Here is an 18594-nt window from a genome sequence, read left to right as displayed (position 1 = left end):
TATCTACTCTTCTCTCCACAAACTGAGACATACAGCCTTTTGGTGTGAGACTTGTAATCTTCTTCTTCAATCACCTTACCATTCTACTCCAAACGTTTCTTCTTCTTACACTCTCTCTCATTGCCCTGCACTCGCTCCCATGACTTTCTCTGGTTCTGAGTCTGTAAAAGTGTGAATTCTTTCTTGGGCCGTTGCTAAATTAGGATAAGTTTTATTGACTCCATACCAAATGAAGATATTGAAGCAACGAAAGATGTGATGTGTACTGGAGTGAAATTCTAAATTTAACAATTGAGACTCCTTCACGCACCAAATTACTCCCTATTTGGGTACCAATGGAAAACCTGGTGGTGTAGTGGTTAAGAGCTATGGCTGCTAACCAAAAGGTTGGTGGTTTGAATCTACCAGGCGCTCTTTGGAAACTGTATAGATCAGTTCTACTCTGTCCTAAAGGGTCACTATGAGTCGGAATCAATTTGATAGCAGTGGGTTTTTTGTTTGTTTGTTTGGGTATCACTGGAGAAACATTAACTTCATTGTGTGATGTAAAAGTTACGACAGTAGGAATATACCAAGAGTCCTTTAATTCACTATTGAAACCTCTCCATCACCAAAATTCTTTTCCCTGCATTACCTGTTTTTATTTAATTGTCTTTTTCCGGGCTATACTATTGACCTCTGGGAATTCTACAGTAAACAAAAGTCTTTTTCCTAAACTTGATATTTTGGAATTACAAATATTTCTAATACCATCAACTGATGATCCGGATCTAAAGTCGGCTTGTTTTTAGAATTTCCTCATATGGAGGTGGAGGACCCAAAGCGCCAAAATTGGAAACAGGAAACAGTTCAGGGTTTTGAGTTTGAAGGTGAATTCCGATAGTGGGACTCACAGCTGCTTCCATCCCTGGAAAGACAAAGAAAGACTTGTAATCTTTCTAGTCAGCATAAAACAGAAGCACATGAACTGCCTGCTAAAATCTGGCATTTCTTGGATCACTGGAGCCACAGAAAATTATTTGTACCCTTGAGAAAAAAATTCACAACTGTCTTGCTCACTGCAGTGATGGTTTATTCACTACAGCGAGAAAATTTGTTCGCTTGAGCCAATTTTATCGTCATTGACTAACCCATCAAGAGGCATTTATGATTTAGCAGCTGGAACTAGGAGGAATACTCCCCTTGCTAGATAAGAAGACAGGATTCCCATAAACACTAGCAGCATTTTAGCTAATGCCCCATCATGGGAAATGCAAGTCCCACTAGAAATATTAAAAGATTACTTTCTAAAATTCATTTTTCATATTTATTCTTGCAAAGGGCAACTGATACAATTAATTACTTTATACAGCTCTCTGACTAATGAATAGCAAAAGTGTTAAGTTAAATTGTGAAGAGTTTTCTCTTACAGCATACGCACACAAGAAAAAGAAGGAATTCTGAAATGTTTTTTTGAAAAGGGCTTTGAAATCAAATGTCTTAACCTCTAGATTTTGCACGCTACAAGCCATTAAATAGCAAAAACCAGCATTTTCTTCCTCAAAATGGTCACCTTGCAAGACCGTCCACTTAGTCCCATAGCTCAACGATGTTTGGAAATCTCCAATTAATATTTCCTTGAAAGTCTGTTTCTGAGTCACACAGGAAGTCAATAGTAATATTTTGTAACCATCTCTCTCTTTTTATCTGTTCCCCTTCTCTCTCCTCCTCCCCCATTTATTTCACCCATAAGCTCTTCCCTGACTGTTTGGCTGCCTTTGATTGCCCTTGAGTGCTTCTTCCCAAAACATTGGCAACAACCATAAATTCACCTTTAAAGAAGTGGATGGCAACCTAGGCCCTTGAACTAAACCCAAAGCTCTGGCTGTTTTTATAAATTAAATGTCACTGGAATGCGGCCATACTCCTTAATGTACATATTGTCTATGGCCGCTTTTCCACTGCAAGGACAGAGGTGAACAACCCTGACAAACATCATTTGGTTTGCAAAGGCAAAACTACTTGCTACCTGACCCTTTACAGAAAAAGGTTTGCTGACCCCTGTTTTAAAGGCTTACGGTTGGACACCACTGAGGAGAGCTGAGAAAACATGCCACAATTACCAAGGAATTCAAAGAGTATTTACGCATATATTAGGCAAGAGCTGCCTCACTGAAATCAAGATGCCAATTACTCAAAATGATTATTTTAAAGTGGATAATGTGAATCTAGAACCATGGATTTTTATATGTTTGTGTTTGTCTTCCCTCATGGTTTCTCATGTTGTTGTTATAGCGGTCATTGAGTTGATTCAGACTCCTGGTGACCCCATGTGTCACAGAGTAGAACTGCTCCACAGGGCTTTCTGGGCTGTAATCTTAACAGAAACAGATTGCCAAGCCTTTTTGTCTGCACTACCACCGGGTGGGTTCAAACCAGCAACGGTTAGGCTTTCCACCACCTAGGAACCTTACTGTTTCTCCCAGCGAAGGATAATAATCCAAATATTAATATAATATGTGAAGGATAGAATAATATTTAGAATATAAGTCTCACCCTTGCTGCCAACACTTTTCCTAGAGAGTTATTTACTTAATTAAATAACCTAAGAAAAAAAAAAAACATTGCTGTCAAGTCAATTCTGACTCATGCCAAACCTATAGGACAGAGTAGAACTGTCCCATAGAGTTTCCGAAGAGCACCTGGTGGGTTTGAACTGCTGATCTTTTGGCTAGCAGCCATAGCACTTAACCACTACACCACCAGGGTTTCTGTTAAAAAGCCTACTCCTAGCCTATTACATAGTATTTTTTATGCCTCAATTTTCTCTTATGCAAAAAAAAAATAAAGGAAAAAAAAGATACTGTATTAGTTTCTACCTCAGTAAAAGCAAGGCTAAATGTGTGTAAAGTGCTTAGAACAAGGCCTGGCACACAGTATTCATTAAAGGTTAATTATTATTCACCTGGGAGTCCTTGGGTAGTACAAATGGTTAACTCAGTCAGCTGCTAACTAAAAGGTTAGAGGTTCGAGTCCACTCAGAGGTGCCTCGAAAGAAAAGTTTTAAAATCTGTTTCTGAAAAATCAGCCATTGAAGTTTCGAGCCACACAGTTCTACTCTGACACACACGGAGTCTCCATGGTGGTGGTGGGGGCGGATTATAACTATTACCACCTGTTATGCAGAAACCCTGGTGGCATAGTGGTTAAGTGCTATCTATGGCTGCTAACCAAAAGGTTGGCAGTTGGAACCTACCAGCCACTTCTTGGAAACCTTATGGGGCAGTTCTACTCCATCCTATAGGGTTGCTATGAGTCAGAATTGACTCAACGGCAGTGGGTTTTATCTGTCATGCACTGTACTATGCAGAAATAAGAATGCATTTTCTTTTAGTTACAATGTTATTTTCAATCTTTCCTATTTCAGTGGTAAAATAGTGATTTCATCATTATCATAATTAAAGTTACAACATAGAGATTATCAAACAGAAAATACTATGGAGTTAGTCTTTCGTAGTTAGGACCTTTAAGTTGATGTAAGTAAGTAAGCTAAGTTTGTGGGACTTGATAAAACAGAGTTAGACTTGATTGGTCTGGACAATGGGTTGGAGAGGGATGCTGGTGAGGAGTGAGCTTCTTGGATCAGGCGGACACTTGAGACTATGTTGGCATCTCCTGCCTGGAGGGGAGATGAGAGGGTGGAAGGAGTTAGAAGCTGGTGAAAAGGACAGGAAAAGAGAGAGTGGAGGGAGAGAGCAGACTGTCTCATTAGGGGGAAAGTAATTGGGAGTATGTAGCAAGGTATATATGGTTTTTTGTGTGAGAGACCAACTTGATTTGTAAACTTTTACTTAAAGCACAATAGAAATTATTAAAAAAAAAAAAAAAAAAAAAACAGAGTTAGACTTGTTAAAGGACATCAGTCACTTCCTCCGTTGTGATCACTTACACTGAATATTGGACATTTTCCCGGTAAGCTGCTCCTGGTCCATTCAACAGAAAGTCGATAGTAACTTAGTTATCTCTCTGCTTGCAAGTGGTCGACCAGACTGACCGGACACATTTACTATTTTACTATCTCAAATTTATTTCTACCTCTGCTATTGTCGATTTTGTGTGCCAGGCAACAGGAGCTTGACAATGGCTCTCTGTGGTAGGAAAGTTTTGTTGTTGTCTCTTTGCTGCACACTTGGCCATTGCTCTCAAGCTTGTTATGAAAACCACAAGGCATTAATTTGATAAACATAACTGAGCCAATGTGCTCTGAAAGCTTTTGTATAATAGAACGGATATTCTAGCAGTTTTCCATTCTTTCCAAAGCACTTTCACATAAAATATCCTGTGATCTGGGGAGACAGGCATTCTTTTTTTGTTGTTTTCTTTTGACAATTTAAGAACCTGAGAGAACTCAGTAAAAGTGCCTGAAAAACATCCTGTAGTTTTGGCAGAGCTGTTGATGAAAGCATCCGAGTTTATTGCTGGAGTTCGTAAAACCAATATACTTACCGCCATGTTTTTATAGCCAGAGTTCAGATTTCCCATAGCATTAAGAATCACTCCAATGAACTTGATTTATTTTAACATGGCCATTCCACTTTTTTTCTTCTCTTTCTTTATCTCGTTATGGGAGTGGCTAAGACTGCCTGAATTTGGGTCATAGCTCTATCATCTGCTGACTGGACGGGCCAGGTGCTAAACCTCTAAGTGCCTTTGTTCTCTCATCTTCAAAGTGTTAAGAATGATAGTGAAGCCTTCATAGAGTTGTCAGGAAGATTTAAGGTGATTAAAGATGACAAGTGTTAGCATAGGGCATGGCATTTGGTGAACGTTCCATACACACAGTCTATGGCTATTATCATGCCCTTTTATGAGAGTATATGGATGAAACACTCCTTCTTCTTAACCTAAAGTGGGTACAGAATCTTTACATGTAGAACACAAAGCATAAGGAAAAGACATTTCAAATGGATACCAAAACAAAATACAGAATTCTGGGACAGCCGGGTTAAAGGCACAGTGCTTGTGTGGGTCTGCTCCTTTTCTGTCTGTCTCCAGCCCTTCCTCACCCCCGACCAGCTCAAAGCAGTCACATTAAATCATGGCTGGAAGACCAGTATTGCTATTTGCCCTGAAATAAGAAAAAAAGGAAGATTATGTCTGAAATTGCAGAAGAAATTGGGCCAGGGAGATTGGATTGTTGATGGGCAGCATTACCAGGGACATAAGACCTGAAGATAAGCTCAGTCAGATGGGGGAGGGGGTCTCTGCTGTCTCTAGCTTCTCTGTCTTCTGTGGAAAGGCACAGGACCTGCTGGCTGCCATGTCAGGGCTAAAGGGATCCATGTCTGATTCACAGACCCACAGGCAATGCAGGGAGAAGGACTCTGATGTTGATTTTATAGTAATTTATTACTTTTTATTAAAAATATGGACAAAAAATGGTGAAGGTCCCTTTCTATGCTCTCAAATTCTTCTATTTCCGGTGAGCGTAGGATTGTTTTTCTGTCTCAAGTCCGATTTGTCCTTCTCTCATCTCACAAACCTGAAATGTTTTTCCCTTTCTTACCTTTAAATGCCTTCCTCGTTGCTGTCGAGTGATTCCGACTCATGGTGAACCCATGTTTTACAGAGTAGAACCTCTCCATTAGGTTTTCTTGGCTGTAATCTTTAAAGAAACAGGTCACCAGGCCTTTCTTCTGCAGTGTCACTGGGTGGTTCAAACCACTAACCTTTAGGTTTTAGTCAAATGTGAACCATTTCTGCCACCCAACAACTTTAAATATGTCTTACTTCCTCGTAAGTATGGCCTTTTTTTCAGCCTCACAATCTGTATGTCCTTATTTCCAAAGACTCAAAAAAATTAAAAAAAACAATAACAACAACTAGCTTTTCTTTTTGAAGAACCTTAAACTCCTTTAAAACTATTTTCAAATATAGATTTAAAAAAATAAAACAATCTAACCAACAAGCCTAAATCTTTTTCTTCTTTTTAAAATCAGTTGTATTTTCCGCTTATTTCACCCTGTCTTATAGCCCTTGGTTTTTTATAACCCTAAGTGTTTACAAATTATAAAGATTTGGGGCTATGGATAAAAAAAAAAAAAAGTCACGTGTAAATGCTAAGGACTTTCTCTTCTTCTCCCACCTTTACTAAACACTTGAGTACATTCTTTAAAAAAAAATAACTTTCTGTGCCCAATATGTTTTCTTATTCTCCATTTCCACATTTGAAGGGGAAAAAAAAATGGTTGTAAATCTCTTGAGTTTTCTGTGGAATTATCAGGAAGGAGAGAGCCCAAAAGCACCGTTAAAAGAGGTAAGATAATGAGATTAGAAAACATTGAAACAACAAACCTTTTTCCCTCAATACAGGTGCTGAAAAAACTAGAATTTAACCTCTGATGGTTGAAAAGAAAAAGTAAGGTCTCAGAGATTGCTTAATGGCTGATTCCATTCCAGAAGGCCTAAGGGAATTAAATGGATCCATTCTGGGGTACCACAAGAGAGACATTAAGGGAGAGGTGTAAGAGCCAGAAGATTAGTGGCTGGGGGTGGAGTTAGGGAGCAAGGAATATTAAGATGAGATTGTCCAGAAGACTCCTGGGGCTGCATATAGGACATGCTCCAACATGGATGAACCTTGAAAACATTACGCTGAGCAATGAAATACGTTAGTCAAAAAAGGAAAAATATTTGTGTGATCCAATTTATATGAAATATCTAGAATAGGAGAGTTTATAGAGACCAAAGTTTACCAGTTGCAGGTGTGAGAGAGGGGAAAAGAGGAAGTCATTGTTTAGGGGAGGCTGCACTTCTATTAAGGGTGACAAGAAAATTGGGAAATGGATAATAGTGATGGTTGAACATAATGAACTTAATTAATGTCATTGAATTGTAAGTGTAAAAGTAGTTGAAATGGCAAATGTTTTGTTACATATATATTTTCCACAATAAAAAATGATAATTTTAGGGTTTATATAAAATAAGTAGGTTTTTAATTTTAGTCCTTAAAATATCTCCAACTGCAAACTGTAACTTTCTTCTCTTGGTCTTCATCCTTCCCCTTTCTCTTCTTCTTGACTTTCTTCTTTTCCTCTTCCTGCTCTTTCTCCTCCTCTTTACCTTCTTCCAAGACGGATACAAGAGTGATTATTTCTCCCTTTCTTGTGGGTAAAGAGTTTTGTCATTATATAAAAAAACTAAAATTTTAGTTTTTTTATGTTAGGCTATGGAAGGTGGTGGTTGAGCCCAGTAAGTGCCAGGGTCTCTCAGCTGAACCCATGGACTTCATGGATCCCAGGATCAGCCATCTATCCCAGGATCCTACTGGAGGGTAAGGAAGACCCAGCAGCAATCTGAGCACTGTAGCACTGTAGCAGCAGAGAACTCTGAAAAGGTGTAATCATTAGCTCAGGAGACGCTTATTTGTTCCCAAGGACTTTTCCAAGAAGGGAAATCCTATCAGACATTGCAATGGTTTGTGCTGGCCTCATAACCTTTAAACACCTTTCATAAGGCTCCCAAGACAAGTGTTTCCTTTCTTTCTTCAGTATTTCTGATGAAGATGATTTGAAACCTAAACCATGTAGTATTGACAGGAATTGCCATTAAGGGAAATTTTCTATTTTATATATATTAACATCAGTAAAGTTGAGTCAATCTTAGTCCCTGATATTCAGCTGAAATTCTCGTCTTGGCGCTTCTTAGTTGAAAGCACCTTGCACGGGATCCTGAGAGTCAAACCTCTGACCCACAAGATGGAAGAGCGTGGCGATTTCAGCTAATATATTTAGTAAATCATGGTAATACATTAAAATAAGTTTTGGAGAAATAAGATAAAGGTCTAGGAGGTACCCAAGGTTAATATACCAAGTCTAGTTTCTCCGTTAAAATGTTTTAAATGATCCATTCCCCACATTCTCTTTCAGGGGAAAACAGCTTATCTTCCTTTTTGTGCTTAAGGGGTGGCAGGGAGTCCAACAACCTTATTTCATATTCGAGTATGTCAGCAGTGTCATTCCAATGAATTCTCATTTTCCTCCACCCCTTCTGAATAGTGGCTGAGACAGAGACTCACAAGTGCAGACCCCTAACCTGCAGTGTGGGCAAATCCCAATTCTGAATAGTCTGGAATCTATTAGTTGACCTGCAGCAAAGAACCATCATTGTGGTTATTGTTAGGTGCTGTCCAGTTGGCTCTGACTCATAATATAACGGAACAAAACATTGCCCAATCCTGTGCCATCCTGACAATCTTTACTATATCTGAGCCCATTGTTGCATGTCAATCCATCTCATTGAGGGTCTTACTCTTTTTCAATGACCTTCTATTTTATCAAGAATAATGTCCTTCTCCAGGAATTGGTCCCTCCTGATAACATGTCCAAAGTCTCCCTACATTTGCTCTAAGGAGCGTTCTGGTTGTATTTTCTCCAACAGAGATTTGTTCATTCTTCTGGCAGTCCACCGTCTAGTCAATACTCTTTGCTAATAGCATAATTCAAATGCATCAATTCTACTTTGGTCTTCCACTTTCATTGTTTGAATTCACATGCATATGAGGCAATTGAAAATGCCATGGCTCGGGTTAGGCGCTGTACCAAAAAGAATTGGTTGACCTTCAATCATTGAGGAGGTAGCATATGAACAAGAAAGGATGGTACTGAAGGAAGAAGTCCAAGCTGAATGAAGGCATTGGCATAAAAGAATTCTCTAGGAACACATAAATCTTTGCCTGTTCATATGTATATTTACCCTGCAATGTGACAGAATTAGATAACATCCCCTAAGTGAAATAACACCTACATTACATGGTTTTTTTGGTGTTTTTTTCACAGAGTTCATATTTAGGAATTAATCTCTGAAAAGCATCTAGCCTAGTGCTTGGTACTCAGTAGATGTGAGATAAATTATGGCTATATTATTATTTTATTTATGCATTTTTTAATACAATTTCTTCCCAAGTCTTTTTCTACTTTCCCTAAGGACTTCGGAATAGCACGGGGAATGTGATTCTACAGGCCTTTATCCGATGCTATGAAATGAAGATGACCGGAGTAATATGTCAGCTTTGAGCCCTCCTATCACACACCTGCTCAAGCAAGTTCAATAGCATATGTGTAAATCACCATTTAGGAACAATTAAAACATTAGACAGCTGGGGATATAACTATGGCATGTAAACTGCTTTAATAATTATAACTTAGTGAAATTGGTTAGCTTAATAATATTCTTAAAATTAAAAACAGAATATTCTTAAAATTCAGGGTAGTCTAGGTAAAGGGTCTCCTTTAGATTGAGAGAATGGAGCCCTGGTGGCACAGCAGTTAAGCGCTCAGCTGCTAACTGAAGGCTCAGTCATTCAAACCCACCAGCCATTCTACAGGAAAAGATTACAGCTTTGGAAACCCTATGAGGCTGTTCTACTCTGTTCTATAGGGTTGCTACGAGTCAGAATCGACTCGACAGCTATGGATTTGGTTTGGGTTTGGTTTAGAGTAAGAGAAGGGCTGAGAAGACCAGGCTGAATTTTTCTCTCTCAAAACTGAAGTCAAGTTGAATGAAATACATTTATTTATTAAATATCTTTGGTTGAGTTAAGAAAAATAGACCAATGTTTCCACGTTGGCCTCTCCATTAGCATATTTTGTTAGACGGTCAGTGGCCCTATTTCCCCTTTAAGTTCAGTGGAATGTTTTTATTTTTAGGAGAAAGAGCTATTTATGAAGGGGGATTTAGTTATGTTTTCCAAAATAACCAGTCCCCAAATTGACAATGTGTTTCTCTTGTCAAACAACTTTTGCCAAAAAAAATTAGTGAATATAGTCACTAAATCTCTGAGTTTTGATATTAAAACCCTTTAGTTTATTTTTACCCTCTATTTTAATTTAGTTTTTCGCAGGACATACCCTATCCCACTACTGCAAATCTCATGCTGATCCAAGTATCTACTGGGGAGTTAATGCCTCTGAAGGGCAGCTGTTAGTCTCCCAAGCCCTGCTGTGGCAGCTGCAGGGGCTCATGCAGTATCTTAGAGGGAAGGTTTCGTAATGGACAATTTCTTTGATAAGAACAATGCTTAACATGAACAAATAAGCTACCAAACATGGAATCCCCAAAATCAGTAAATGATTTTTTTTTTCTTACTTAAGCTAAGGCTGGCAGAAGCAAATCACTCCAAGACTTTAATTTCCTCCACACCTTACCTCCTTATTCGAACTGGAAGATGATAGGAGGAGGATGGTTTGGGGGTGGGAGTTGGGAGCAGGCATGGTCAGGATGCTGTCAGTGTGTCTGGGGAGAAAGGACATGAGTATTGATTGTCCTCTGCCCAATTCCAACTATTTCAGGCTCTGTATTGGCACCAGGGAAACCCTGGTGGCATAGTGGTTAAGAGTTATGGCCTCAAACCAAAAGGTCAGCAGTTCGAATCCACCAGGTGCTCCTGAGAAATTGTATGGGGCAGTCCTACCCTGTCCTATAGGATTGCTATGCGTTGGAATTGGCTCAACGGCAATGAGTTTGATCTGGGTTTTTTTGATTGGCACCAGAAATTCTGGAAGGTATAGTTCAGTGTTACTGCAGATAGCCTAAGTGAGGCGTAGGTTAGACAAATGTCAGAAGCTCAAAGATGCTCATCTGCACTTTAAACTCTACCAAAGACTTGGAGTGACTAGCTCTATGTATTTCTTCTTCGTCCTTTTGTCGATGGGGCAAACTGTTTATGTTCTATCCCCATAGTCAATTATGAGTCAGTTACCCAAGAAACATTCTTTCTTCTTTTCTTCTGAAGTTTCTCACTTAGACTTTCTCCTCAATGTATGCCTTTGCATCTCTAGTAAGGCCATCTCTTGTTTCAAATCTGCTTTTCAGAGGATAGTTTTTCAGTTTACCACAAAACCACAAGGGTTTCAAAGAGGAAGTCCAGATGTCTGCAGACAACTCACCATAAACTGTGTCCAAGTCTCCAACGGCAAAAACAGCGATGGTCTGTCTTGGGGAAACAATTTGAGATCTTTTCAGCCAGCACTGGAGGCAGAAGACCACAGCTCCACAGAGAAGAAGCACCAGGAAAATTAGCAGCAGGAACCTGAGCCCAGAAGACACAAGGAAGGAGCAGAGTGAGATGCGGCACCAGGGAAAGTTAGGAGTACCTGATACTTCCCTGATGGGGGGCAAGGACTCAGCTAGGCTGGCTGTGAGCCATCTGGGGTGCTGAGTTCTTTAATCATTTCCTTTCTCCACTAGCCATACAAACCTACTGGGGCCTTTGAATATTGGAGGCTTTTTGAAGGAGCAGTTTCTTGATTTTTAAGTTCATTCAGCCAGTCTTCCTTTGAGTCAACCATCATCCATCCATTTAACTAATATTTAAGCAACTAAACAGATTTTAGATGCTGTTGTTGATGATTCAAAGGTGGGTAATAGTGGGTCTCTGCCTTTGAGGAGCTAAGCGTCTAATTGAGGGAGCTCATAATGTTTAGCTTAGAAAATTCAAAAAGTCAAGATACAGGAGGTTAAAACAGTCTTAAGTTTTCTGAAGGATTATCTCATAAAAGAGGCAGCAGACTTTTTTTTAGATGACTTTTAAGTTCAGCTCAAAGTAAGAGTCATTTAGGGAGATTTCAGGAGAAAGAAAAATTGTTTTACAGTTAGGTATCCATCTTTGGAATAAACTCTTATTCTGAAAAGTAGTGAGTTCCTTGTCACAGGAAGTGTTTAAGTAAAGACTGTTGAGTAAGCAATCTGAAGGAGATGCCTCTGTAGATATTGATTCATGTGACCCTTAAGATTTCATTAAGCTGTATCATTTAACGCACCCCATCTCAAATTATTTAAGAAGGGGATGGGACCATAATCTTACATATTTGTGTATACCATTAAATGTTTTAAAAAACAAAGTGAGGATGTTCTTACCAGACATACCAACCATTGGGGTGTTGACTATTATAATTTATGCACCTGGTGATAAAGGAAGAAGAGTTAGCGTTGGACCTCTGGATGGCCAAAGCTTATTTCTTTTGGACAATGAAATTTGTACCTACGTTTACCCAAAACGATCACCTACTCACTGCACACCTCCCCAACATAATTAAGCACAAGTGCCCACCGTTTCCAATGTACTGAGAATACAGATGTGACACTGACAGACATGTAAAGAGATGATTATACTGTCAAAGTTGGATTCTAGAGTTATAAATGTTGTTGTGTTGAAAAGGGCATGGCTAACTTCTCAGGGCCACCTCGGCATCTGTGGAGTCCCTGGGTGGTGCAGTTAACTCACTGGGTTGTTTACAGAAGGGTTAGAGGTCCAAGTCTATACAGAGGTGCCTCAGATGAAAGTCCTCGTAATCTACTTCTGAAAAATCAGCAAAGGAAAACCCTATGGAGCACAATTCTACTCTGACACTCATGGGGTTACAGTAAGTGAGAGATGACTTGAAAGCAACCGGTAATAGTATAGGTGTGGCTAAGAGCTTAGCTGCTGACCAAAAGGTCTGCAGTTTGAATCCACCAGCTGCTCCTTGAAAACCCTGTGGAGCAGTTTTACTCTGTCCCATAGGGTCGCTATGAGTCAGAACCAACTCGACAGCACATCGTAACAACAGCAGATAGCGGGCAGATAAGTGTCCCACCAATTCTGTTTATTCAGAGACCCAGAGCCCTTTAAATTACAAACTCTCCAGGGAAGCTTTATAGTCTCTATTATACTTTATTATCTTGGTAGAATTTAGCAGGGATGCAATCATGTTTAGACAACTGATGAAGAAAAACTCAGGCAATGAGGAAAAAGAATGGGCCTGGCAACACTCGGTCAGGATGATCAAATCAGTTGTGTGTCTAGAAACCTGCTCTGGGTGTCAACAGTGGAAGCCTGTTCATCACCACCCTATAAGCTTCCAAGACAAAGCTATACTTAGTCAAGTCTTCTGCCATTATTAAAATAGCAGTCAGTATTTTTCAGCTTGAAAACATTCATAAATGGCAACTGACTTCTGCCTCACTGCATCCCAGTGCCATGTTTACTATCATACATGCGGGTCGGAAATGACCTTTTACCACAAGTAAATGTCAACTTAAAAATGTGACTCCAAACATTTACGACGGAAGTCAGTCACCCAGAGAACAAGTTTCTTTTTGTTTGTTTCTTAGTTTGTTTGACTGTTTTAGCATCTAAGATGTTTAGCACAGTCACAGGTACAAATGGTTGAGTCAAAAATGACACCTGAAGCATGGCTTTAAAAATCTCCCTAAGACAAATGACCACCAGTAAAACATTTGAGAAACAATTAATGGCACATTGTTATAATGCAATATTTTCTAGTCTTCCAAAAGAATATAGGTTTATGTATATAGTCATCAAAACTCTTGTTAAGTCAAATAACGTAGAGCGCTCAGTCCTCCTTTGTATATATTCTTTTAAACAATTACAACAATATCTCCAAAATAATCATATTATGGTTGTGTACACATATTTATCAAATTATTAGTACTGCTTATTTCTCTTGAGAATGATATTAAGGGGAACTTTCTTTTTTTAACATTTCTTTTATACTCAGAAAACATTAAAATAATAAACTATTATAGTATTAAATATAAACATCTTAAAAATGTGTTATCCCACTTCAGAGATGGTTGTAGGGAAATTTTCTTGGTGTCTTGACACAACAGAAGAGTGGAAGACCTTTATTTTTGAATCTTGAAATCTCAGCTTATGGCCAGGAATGATTCATCATAAATTTTTCTTTCTCTTCTTTCTTTTTAAAAGCATCCCATATATTTCTTATATTTAAACTCAATCCTAAATATCAACAACCTCATTTTTATTTCTTAGTTCTAATTTCTGAGCCACTCAATATTTTTTTTCCAGTGTTAGCGATTATCCAGACTGACTTATTTTTGTTTCAGATCCTGTCCGCCCCCTGGTGGAAGTTCTGATATTCAGATAAATAACCAGAAGCATTGGCTGGAGAAATGCCAAGTGATTGTGCAGTTTCAAAATTGGCAGCCGCCTTCGGGATCTCTTATTTGACCTTAGAATTCTACACAGTGGACAAGTGATACCCAGAGGTGGAAAGTAAGTAAGAAGGTCACTGATTGGCTAAGAAACTTAAATTAGAATTTGGCTTTTCTCATTGTTCACAATAGCAAAAAGATGGAAACAACCTAGATACCCACCAACAGATGAATGGGTAAACAAACTATGGTATATACACACAACGGAGTATTACTTAATGCGAAAGAACAATGATGAATCTGTGAAGTATCTTGTAACATGGATGCATATAGAGGACATTATGCTGAGTGAAATAAGTCAATCACAAAAGGACAAATATTATATGAAATCACTACTGTAAAAACTCATGACAAGATTTACATACAAGAAGAAACACTATTTGATAGTTACGAGGGAGGGGACTGATGGGGATGGAAAAACACTAGACAATAGACAAATGGTAACTTTGGTGAAGGGTAAGACAATACACAATACAGGGGAAGCCAGCACAGCCTTACAAGGCAAGGCCATGGTAGCTCCATAGACATCTCCAAACACCCTGAGGGACTGAATTGCTGGGCAGAGGGCTGTGGGGACCATGGTCTCAGGGAACATCTAGCTCAACTGGCATAACGGAGTTGATAAAGAAAAAGTACTACATTCTACTTTGGTAAGTAGCGTCTGGGGTCTTCAAAGCCTGTGAGTGGCCCTCTAGGATACTCTGCTGGTCTCACCCCTTCAGGAGAAAGGAAGAATGAAGAAAATTAAAGACACAAATTGGACCACACCTACCACTGCCTCCACCAGACTGAGTCCAGTACAACTAGATGGTGTCCGGCTCCCACCAGTACTGCTCTGACAGGGATCACAATAGAGGGTCTCAGACAGAGCTGGAGAAAAGCGTAGAACAAAATTCTAACTCAGCCTTCTATTGGACCAGGAAAGGAACCATTCCCAAAGCCAACTCTTCAGATGGATTGGACTGGACAATGGGTTGGAGAGGGATGCTGCTGAGAGGTGAGCTCCTTGGATCAGGTGGATGCTTAAGACTATGTTGGCGCCTCCTGCCTGGAGGGGAGATGAGAGGGTGGAGGGGGTTAGAAGCTGGTGAAAAGGACAGGAAAAGAGAGCGTGGAGGGAGGGAGCGGGCTGTTTCATTAGGGGGAGAGTAACTGGGAGTATGTAACAAGGTGTATATAAGTTTTTGTGTGAGAGACTGACTTGATTTGTAAACTTTCACCTAAAGCACAATAAAAATTATACAAAAAAAAGTATCAAACAACAACAACAAAAAAATTCTAACTCAAAAAGAAAGACCAGACTTGTTGGCCTGACAGAGACGGGAGAAACCCTGAGAGCATGGCCCTGGACACCCTTTCAGCTCAGTAATGAGGCCTCTCCTGAGGTTCACCCTTCAGCCAAAGATTGAACAGGGCCATGGAACAAAACAAGACTAAAGGGGTGTGCCAGTCCTGGGGCAGGGACTGGAAGGCAAGAGGGAACCAGAACGCTGGTAATAGGAAACCCAGGGTAGAGAAAGGAGACTGTCGACACGTCATGGGTTGTTAACAAATGTCACACAACAATGTGTGTACTGTTTGATGAGAAACTAGTTTGTTCCATAAACCTTCATCTAAAGTTCAATTAAAAAAAAAAAAAAAGAATATGGCTCTTCCAAACCTGTATGTTTTTCTTTCCCATATTATTATTTCCATACCTTTCTCAAATTCAGTTTTAAACAGAAACTTTTTGAGATCTGAACAATGAAGCAATATTTAGATTGTAACAATATTTTAAGTACTCATATTTAAGATACAAGAGCTTAGTGTAGAAAAGGTTAAATTTTTGAAAATCAGTCATTACTCAGAGATGGTTATATGCTTAGTCAAATTGGGAAACCCTGGTGGCGAAGCAGTTAAGCGCTGCGGCCGCTAACCAAAAGGTCTGCAGTTTGAATCCACCAGGTGCTCCTTGGAAACCCTATGGGGCAGTTCTCCTCTGTTCTGTAGGGTTGCTCTGAGTTGGAATCCACTCGACGGCAATCGCTTTGGTTTGGTTTTCTTGCCCTCAAGTCAATTTTGACTCACAGCGACCCTATAGGACAGAGCCCAGCTAGGTTTGCCAAGGCTGTAGTCTTTACGGAAACAGGCTGCCACATCTTTTTCCTGCAAATTGGATATAATAACCCTCAAAAAGAAAAATTCCAGGGAGATGTAAGAACTGACTATAATGATAAGGAAGATCTTTCGGACAACTAGAGTTCTCTAGAAGCAGTTGTTAAGGGGGACATTTTTCTCTCCTTACCAGAACAATCAGTGCTCTACTTTACATAGGTGCTGTGGAGATGATCCATGCTCTATGTGGATAGTTAGAGTAGTTATCCTTCTGAGTACTATGATTAATTATAAACTCATTAATTTGATAAATTCAAGAAGAAATTCAGAGTTGCCCCAATGGCTCTTTGGTACAACCACAGAGCATTTCTTGTGCCAGGCACTTTTCCAGATACTTTCCTTGTATGAACCCACTTTCAAATGTACAACCTTAGAAGGCATGGTCACACTATTAGAATTTTCATTTTACAATGGAGGAAACTCAGTCATAGAGAGATGAGGCAACTTGTCAAAGTCGACATAGCCGCAAATGGCAGAAGTAGGCTTTAAACCCAGATGGCCTGACTTCGGCCTCCGTGCCTTACCGCTGCAGTATTGTAACTGGGAGCAGTAAAAAGTCAGTTCTAGCCTCGGATTACCATGTGGAGTATTGCCTGAATGCATCCAGCACCCTATGTTCCAAAACCCTTTAAGGAAACATTGAAAAAACAAAGAAAGAAACAGGATCCTGGAGAATATTAGACAAAGAGAGGAAGCCAAGAGTGCGGTTAGTTTCTAAACGGAGTGTAGTGAAGTCTATATAAACATACAGAAGAGTTGGAGTCCAGATCTGGCTTAAGCTTTCTATCAATCAATGAGTTGAAAGAGAGAAAGAGTCGTTTATACACTCTCCTCTAAAATAAACAAAAACAAACAGTAGTTGCTCACCAGATGGACAACTATTTCTAGTACAGAACCCAAAACCCACTGCTGTCAAGTCGATTCCGACTCATACGTACCCAGTAGGGTTTCCAAGGGTGTACGTGTTTACAGAAGCAGACTTCCACATCCTGCCCCACAGAGCTACAGGTGGTTTTGAACCGCCAACCTTTTGGCTTGCAGTCTGTCACTTTACCAACTGCACCACCAGGACTCTCCTATTTCTGGTAGAGAAATGATAGCATTTATCCTGTGGGGCCTCGTAAAGAGGACGCTTAACAATGGGAACAATGTTCTCCAAGTTGCTCTCAGAATAAACGCAATAACAAATTTCGTAGGTCTGTTTTTTTTGTTTGTTTTTTCCTCACCACAGGCCAGAGTGCAATTCAGTTACAATAATTTGAGGGGAAAATGGGCTGTCAATTCATCCTACCCAGACTGGTAACCAAAAAAAAACCTGTTGCCGTCAAGTCGACTCGGACTCATAGTGACCCTATTAGGACAGAGTAGAACTGCCCCATAGAGTTTCCAAGGAGTGCATGGTGGATTTAAACTCCCAACCTCTTGGGTAGCAGATGTAGCTCTTAACCAGAATGCCACCAGGGTTTCCCCAGAGACTGGTGGCCTGACCTAATTAAGCTGGGGAAATCTGTATCGCATCTAGAAGAATAAATGGACTGTTTATCCTTTAGGTGTGTAATTTTATTTAAACATCAGATATACAGTATGATTTTGTGGTTAAAATGCTGGGCTCAGGAGTTAGACAGTCATCAGTCTCAACACAAATTCTGCCTCTTACTTGCTGTATGATATTGAACAAAATACTTCCCTGAGCCAGGTAAGATGGTGGCATAACATAATCTATTCATACAATTATTTTGTAGGATCCTTTCTAGGGTATGGTCATATTTATGTTTCAAAAATCATCCTATTTATTTACATATGTATATATCAATATACTTGGTTATTTATGGGGAAAAGAATAGATTGGAGACGCAATGGGGGAGGGTCCGCCATGTTTTATTTCACACCCTAAATTACTAATAGTATTTAAATATTCTCCAACAACAACGTAAAAATGCATTGTTCACATTAAAAATTACTGTGGAAAAGGTAAAATGTGTTGATTGGATCAGAAATAAAATAGTCTGGGGTTTAAAAAATAAATATAAATAGAGTTACTGATAGATTAGTTAATAGCTTTTTTAAAATAGAAAATGTATATGTAATACTGTCTTTGCACAATGCTTGGAGCATAGAGGTTGAGTGATAAAGTCTTTTTCTTTCTGGCTGATCAGAGACTGCTCTCACCTACGGGCCTTCGTCTCGGCAACCCTTCATTCCAGTTCATGGATTTTTTTCCCCCTCTTATTCTCCCCTGCATTCTAATCCCGATCTCCTTTTGTCCTGTCCATTTTGTATGTGGGTGTTAGGCAAGTTGCTGTTCTCTTCTGTTTCCTCATTTCTAAAGGAGGGTTGGAGTAGATGGTCGCTATGGATCCCTCCAGTTGCAATCTACCATATCACTCTCATGTAGGTGCCTGGTAAAGAATAAATATGCTTTCCTATTCAGGTAACTTTTTTTTT

General features: G+C 39.5%; 1 protein-coding gene across 1 annotated transcript in view; it reads right to left on the bottom strand.

Annotated features, from left to right (window-relative positions):
* Positions 1-770: 770 nt before the first annotated feature.
* Positions 771-18594, bottom strand: part of TMEM207 (transmembrane protein 207) — a 32352-nt gene continuing 14528 nt past the window's right edge. The window contains exons 3-5 of the mRNA XM_003412790.1: positions 11896-11940; positions 10926-11068; positions 771-907 (exon numbers count right to left, since the gene is read on the bottom strand). Coding sequence (XP_003412838.1) covers positions 771-907; positions 10926-11068; positions 11896-11940 — 325 coding nt within the window. The remainder of the gene's footprint in view (positions 908-10925; positions 11069-11895; positions 11941-18594) is intronic.

The sequence above is a fragment of the Loxodonta africana genome, chromosome 1, assembly GCF_030014295.1.
Source record: "Loxodonta africana isolate mLoxAfr1 chromosome 1, mLoxAfr1.hap2, whole genome shotgun sequence".
Lineage (NCBI taxonomy): Eukaryota > Metazoa > Chordata > Mammalia > Proboscidea > Elephantidae > Loxodonta > Loxodonta africana.
This window is presented reverse-complemented; position numbering and strand designations above follow the sequence as displayed.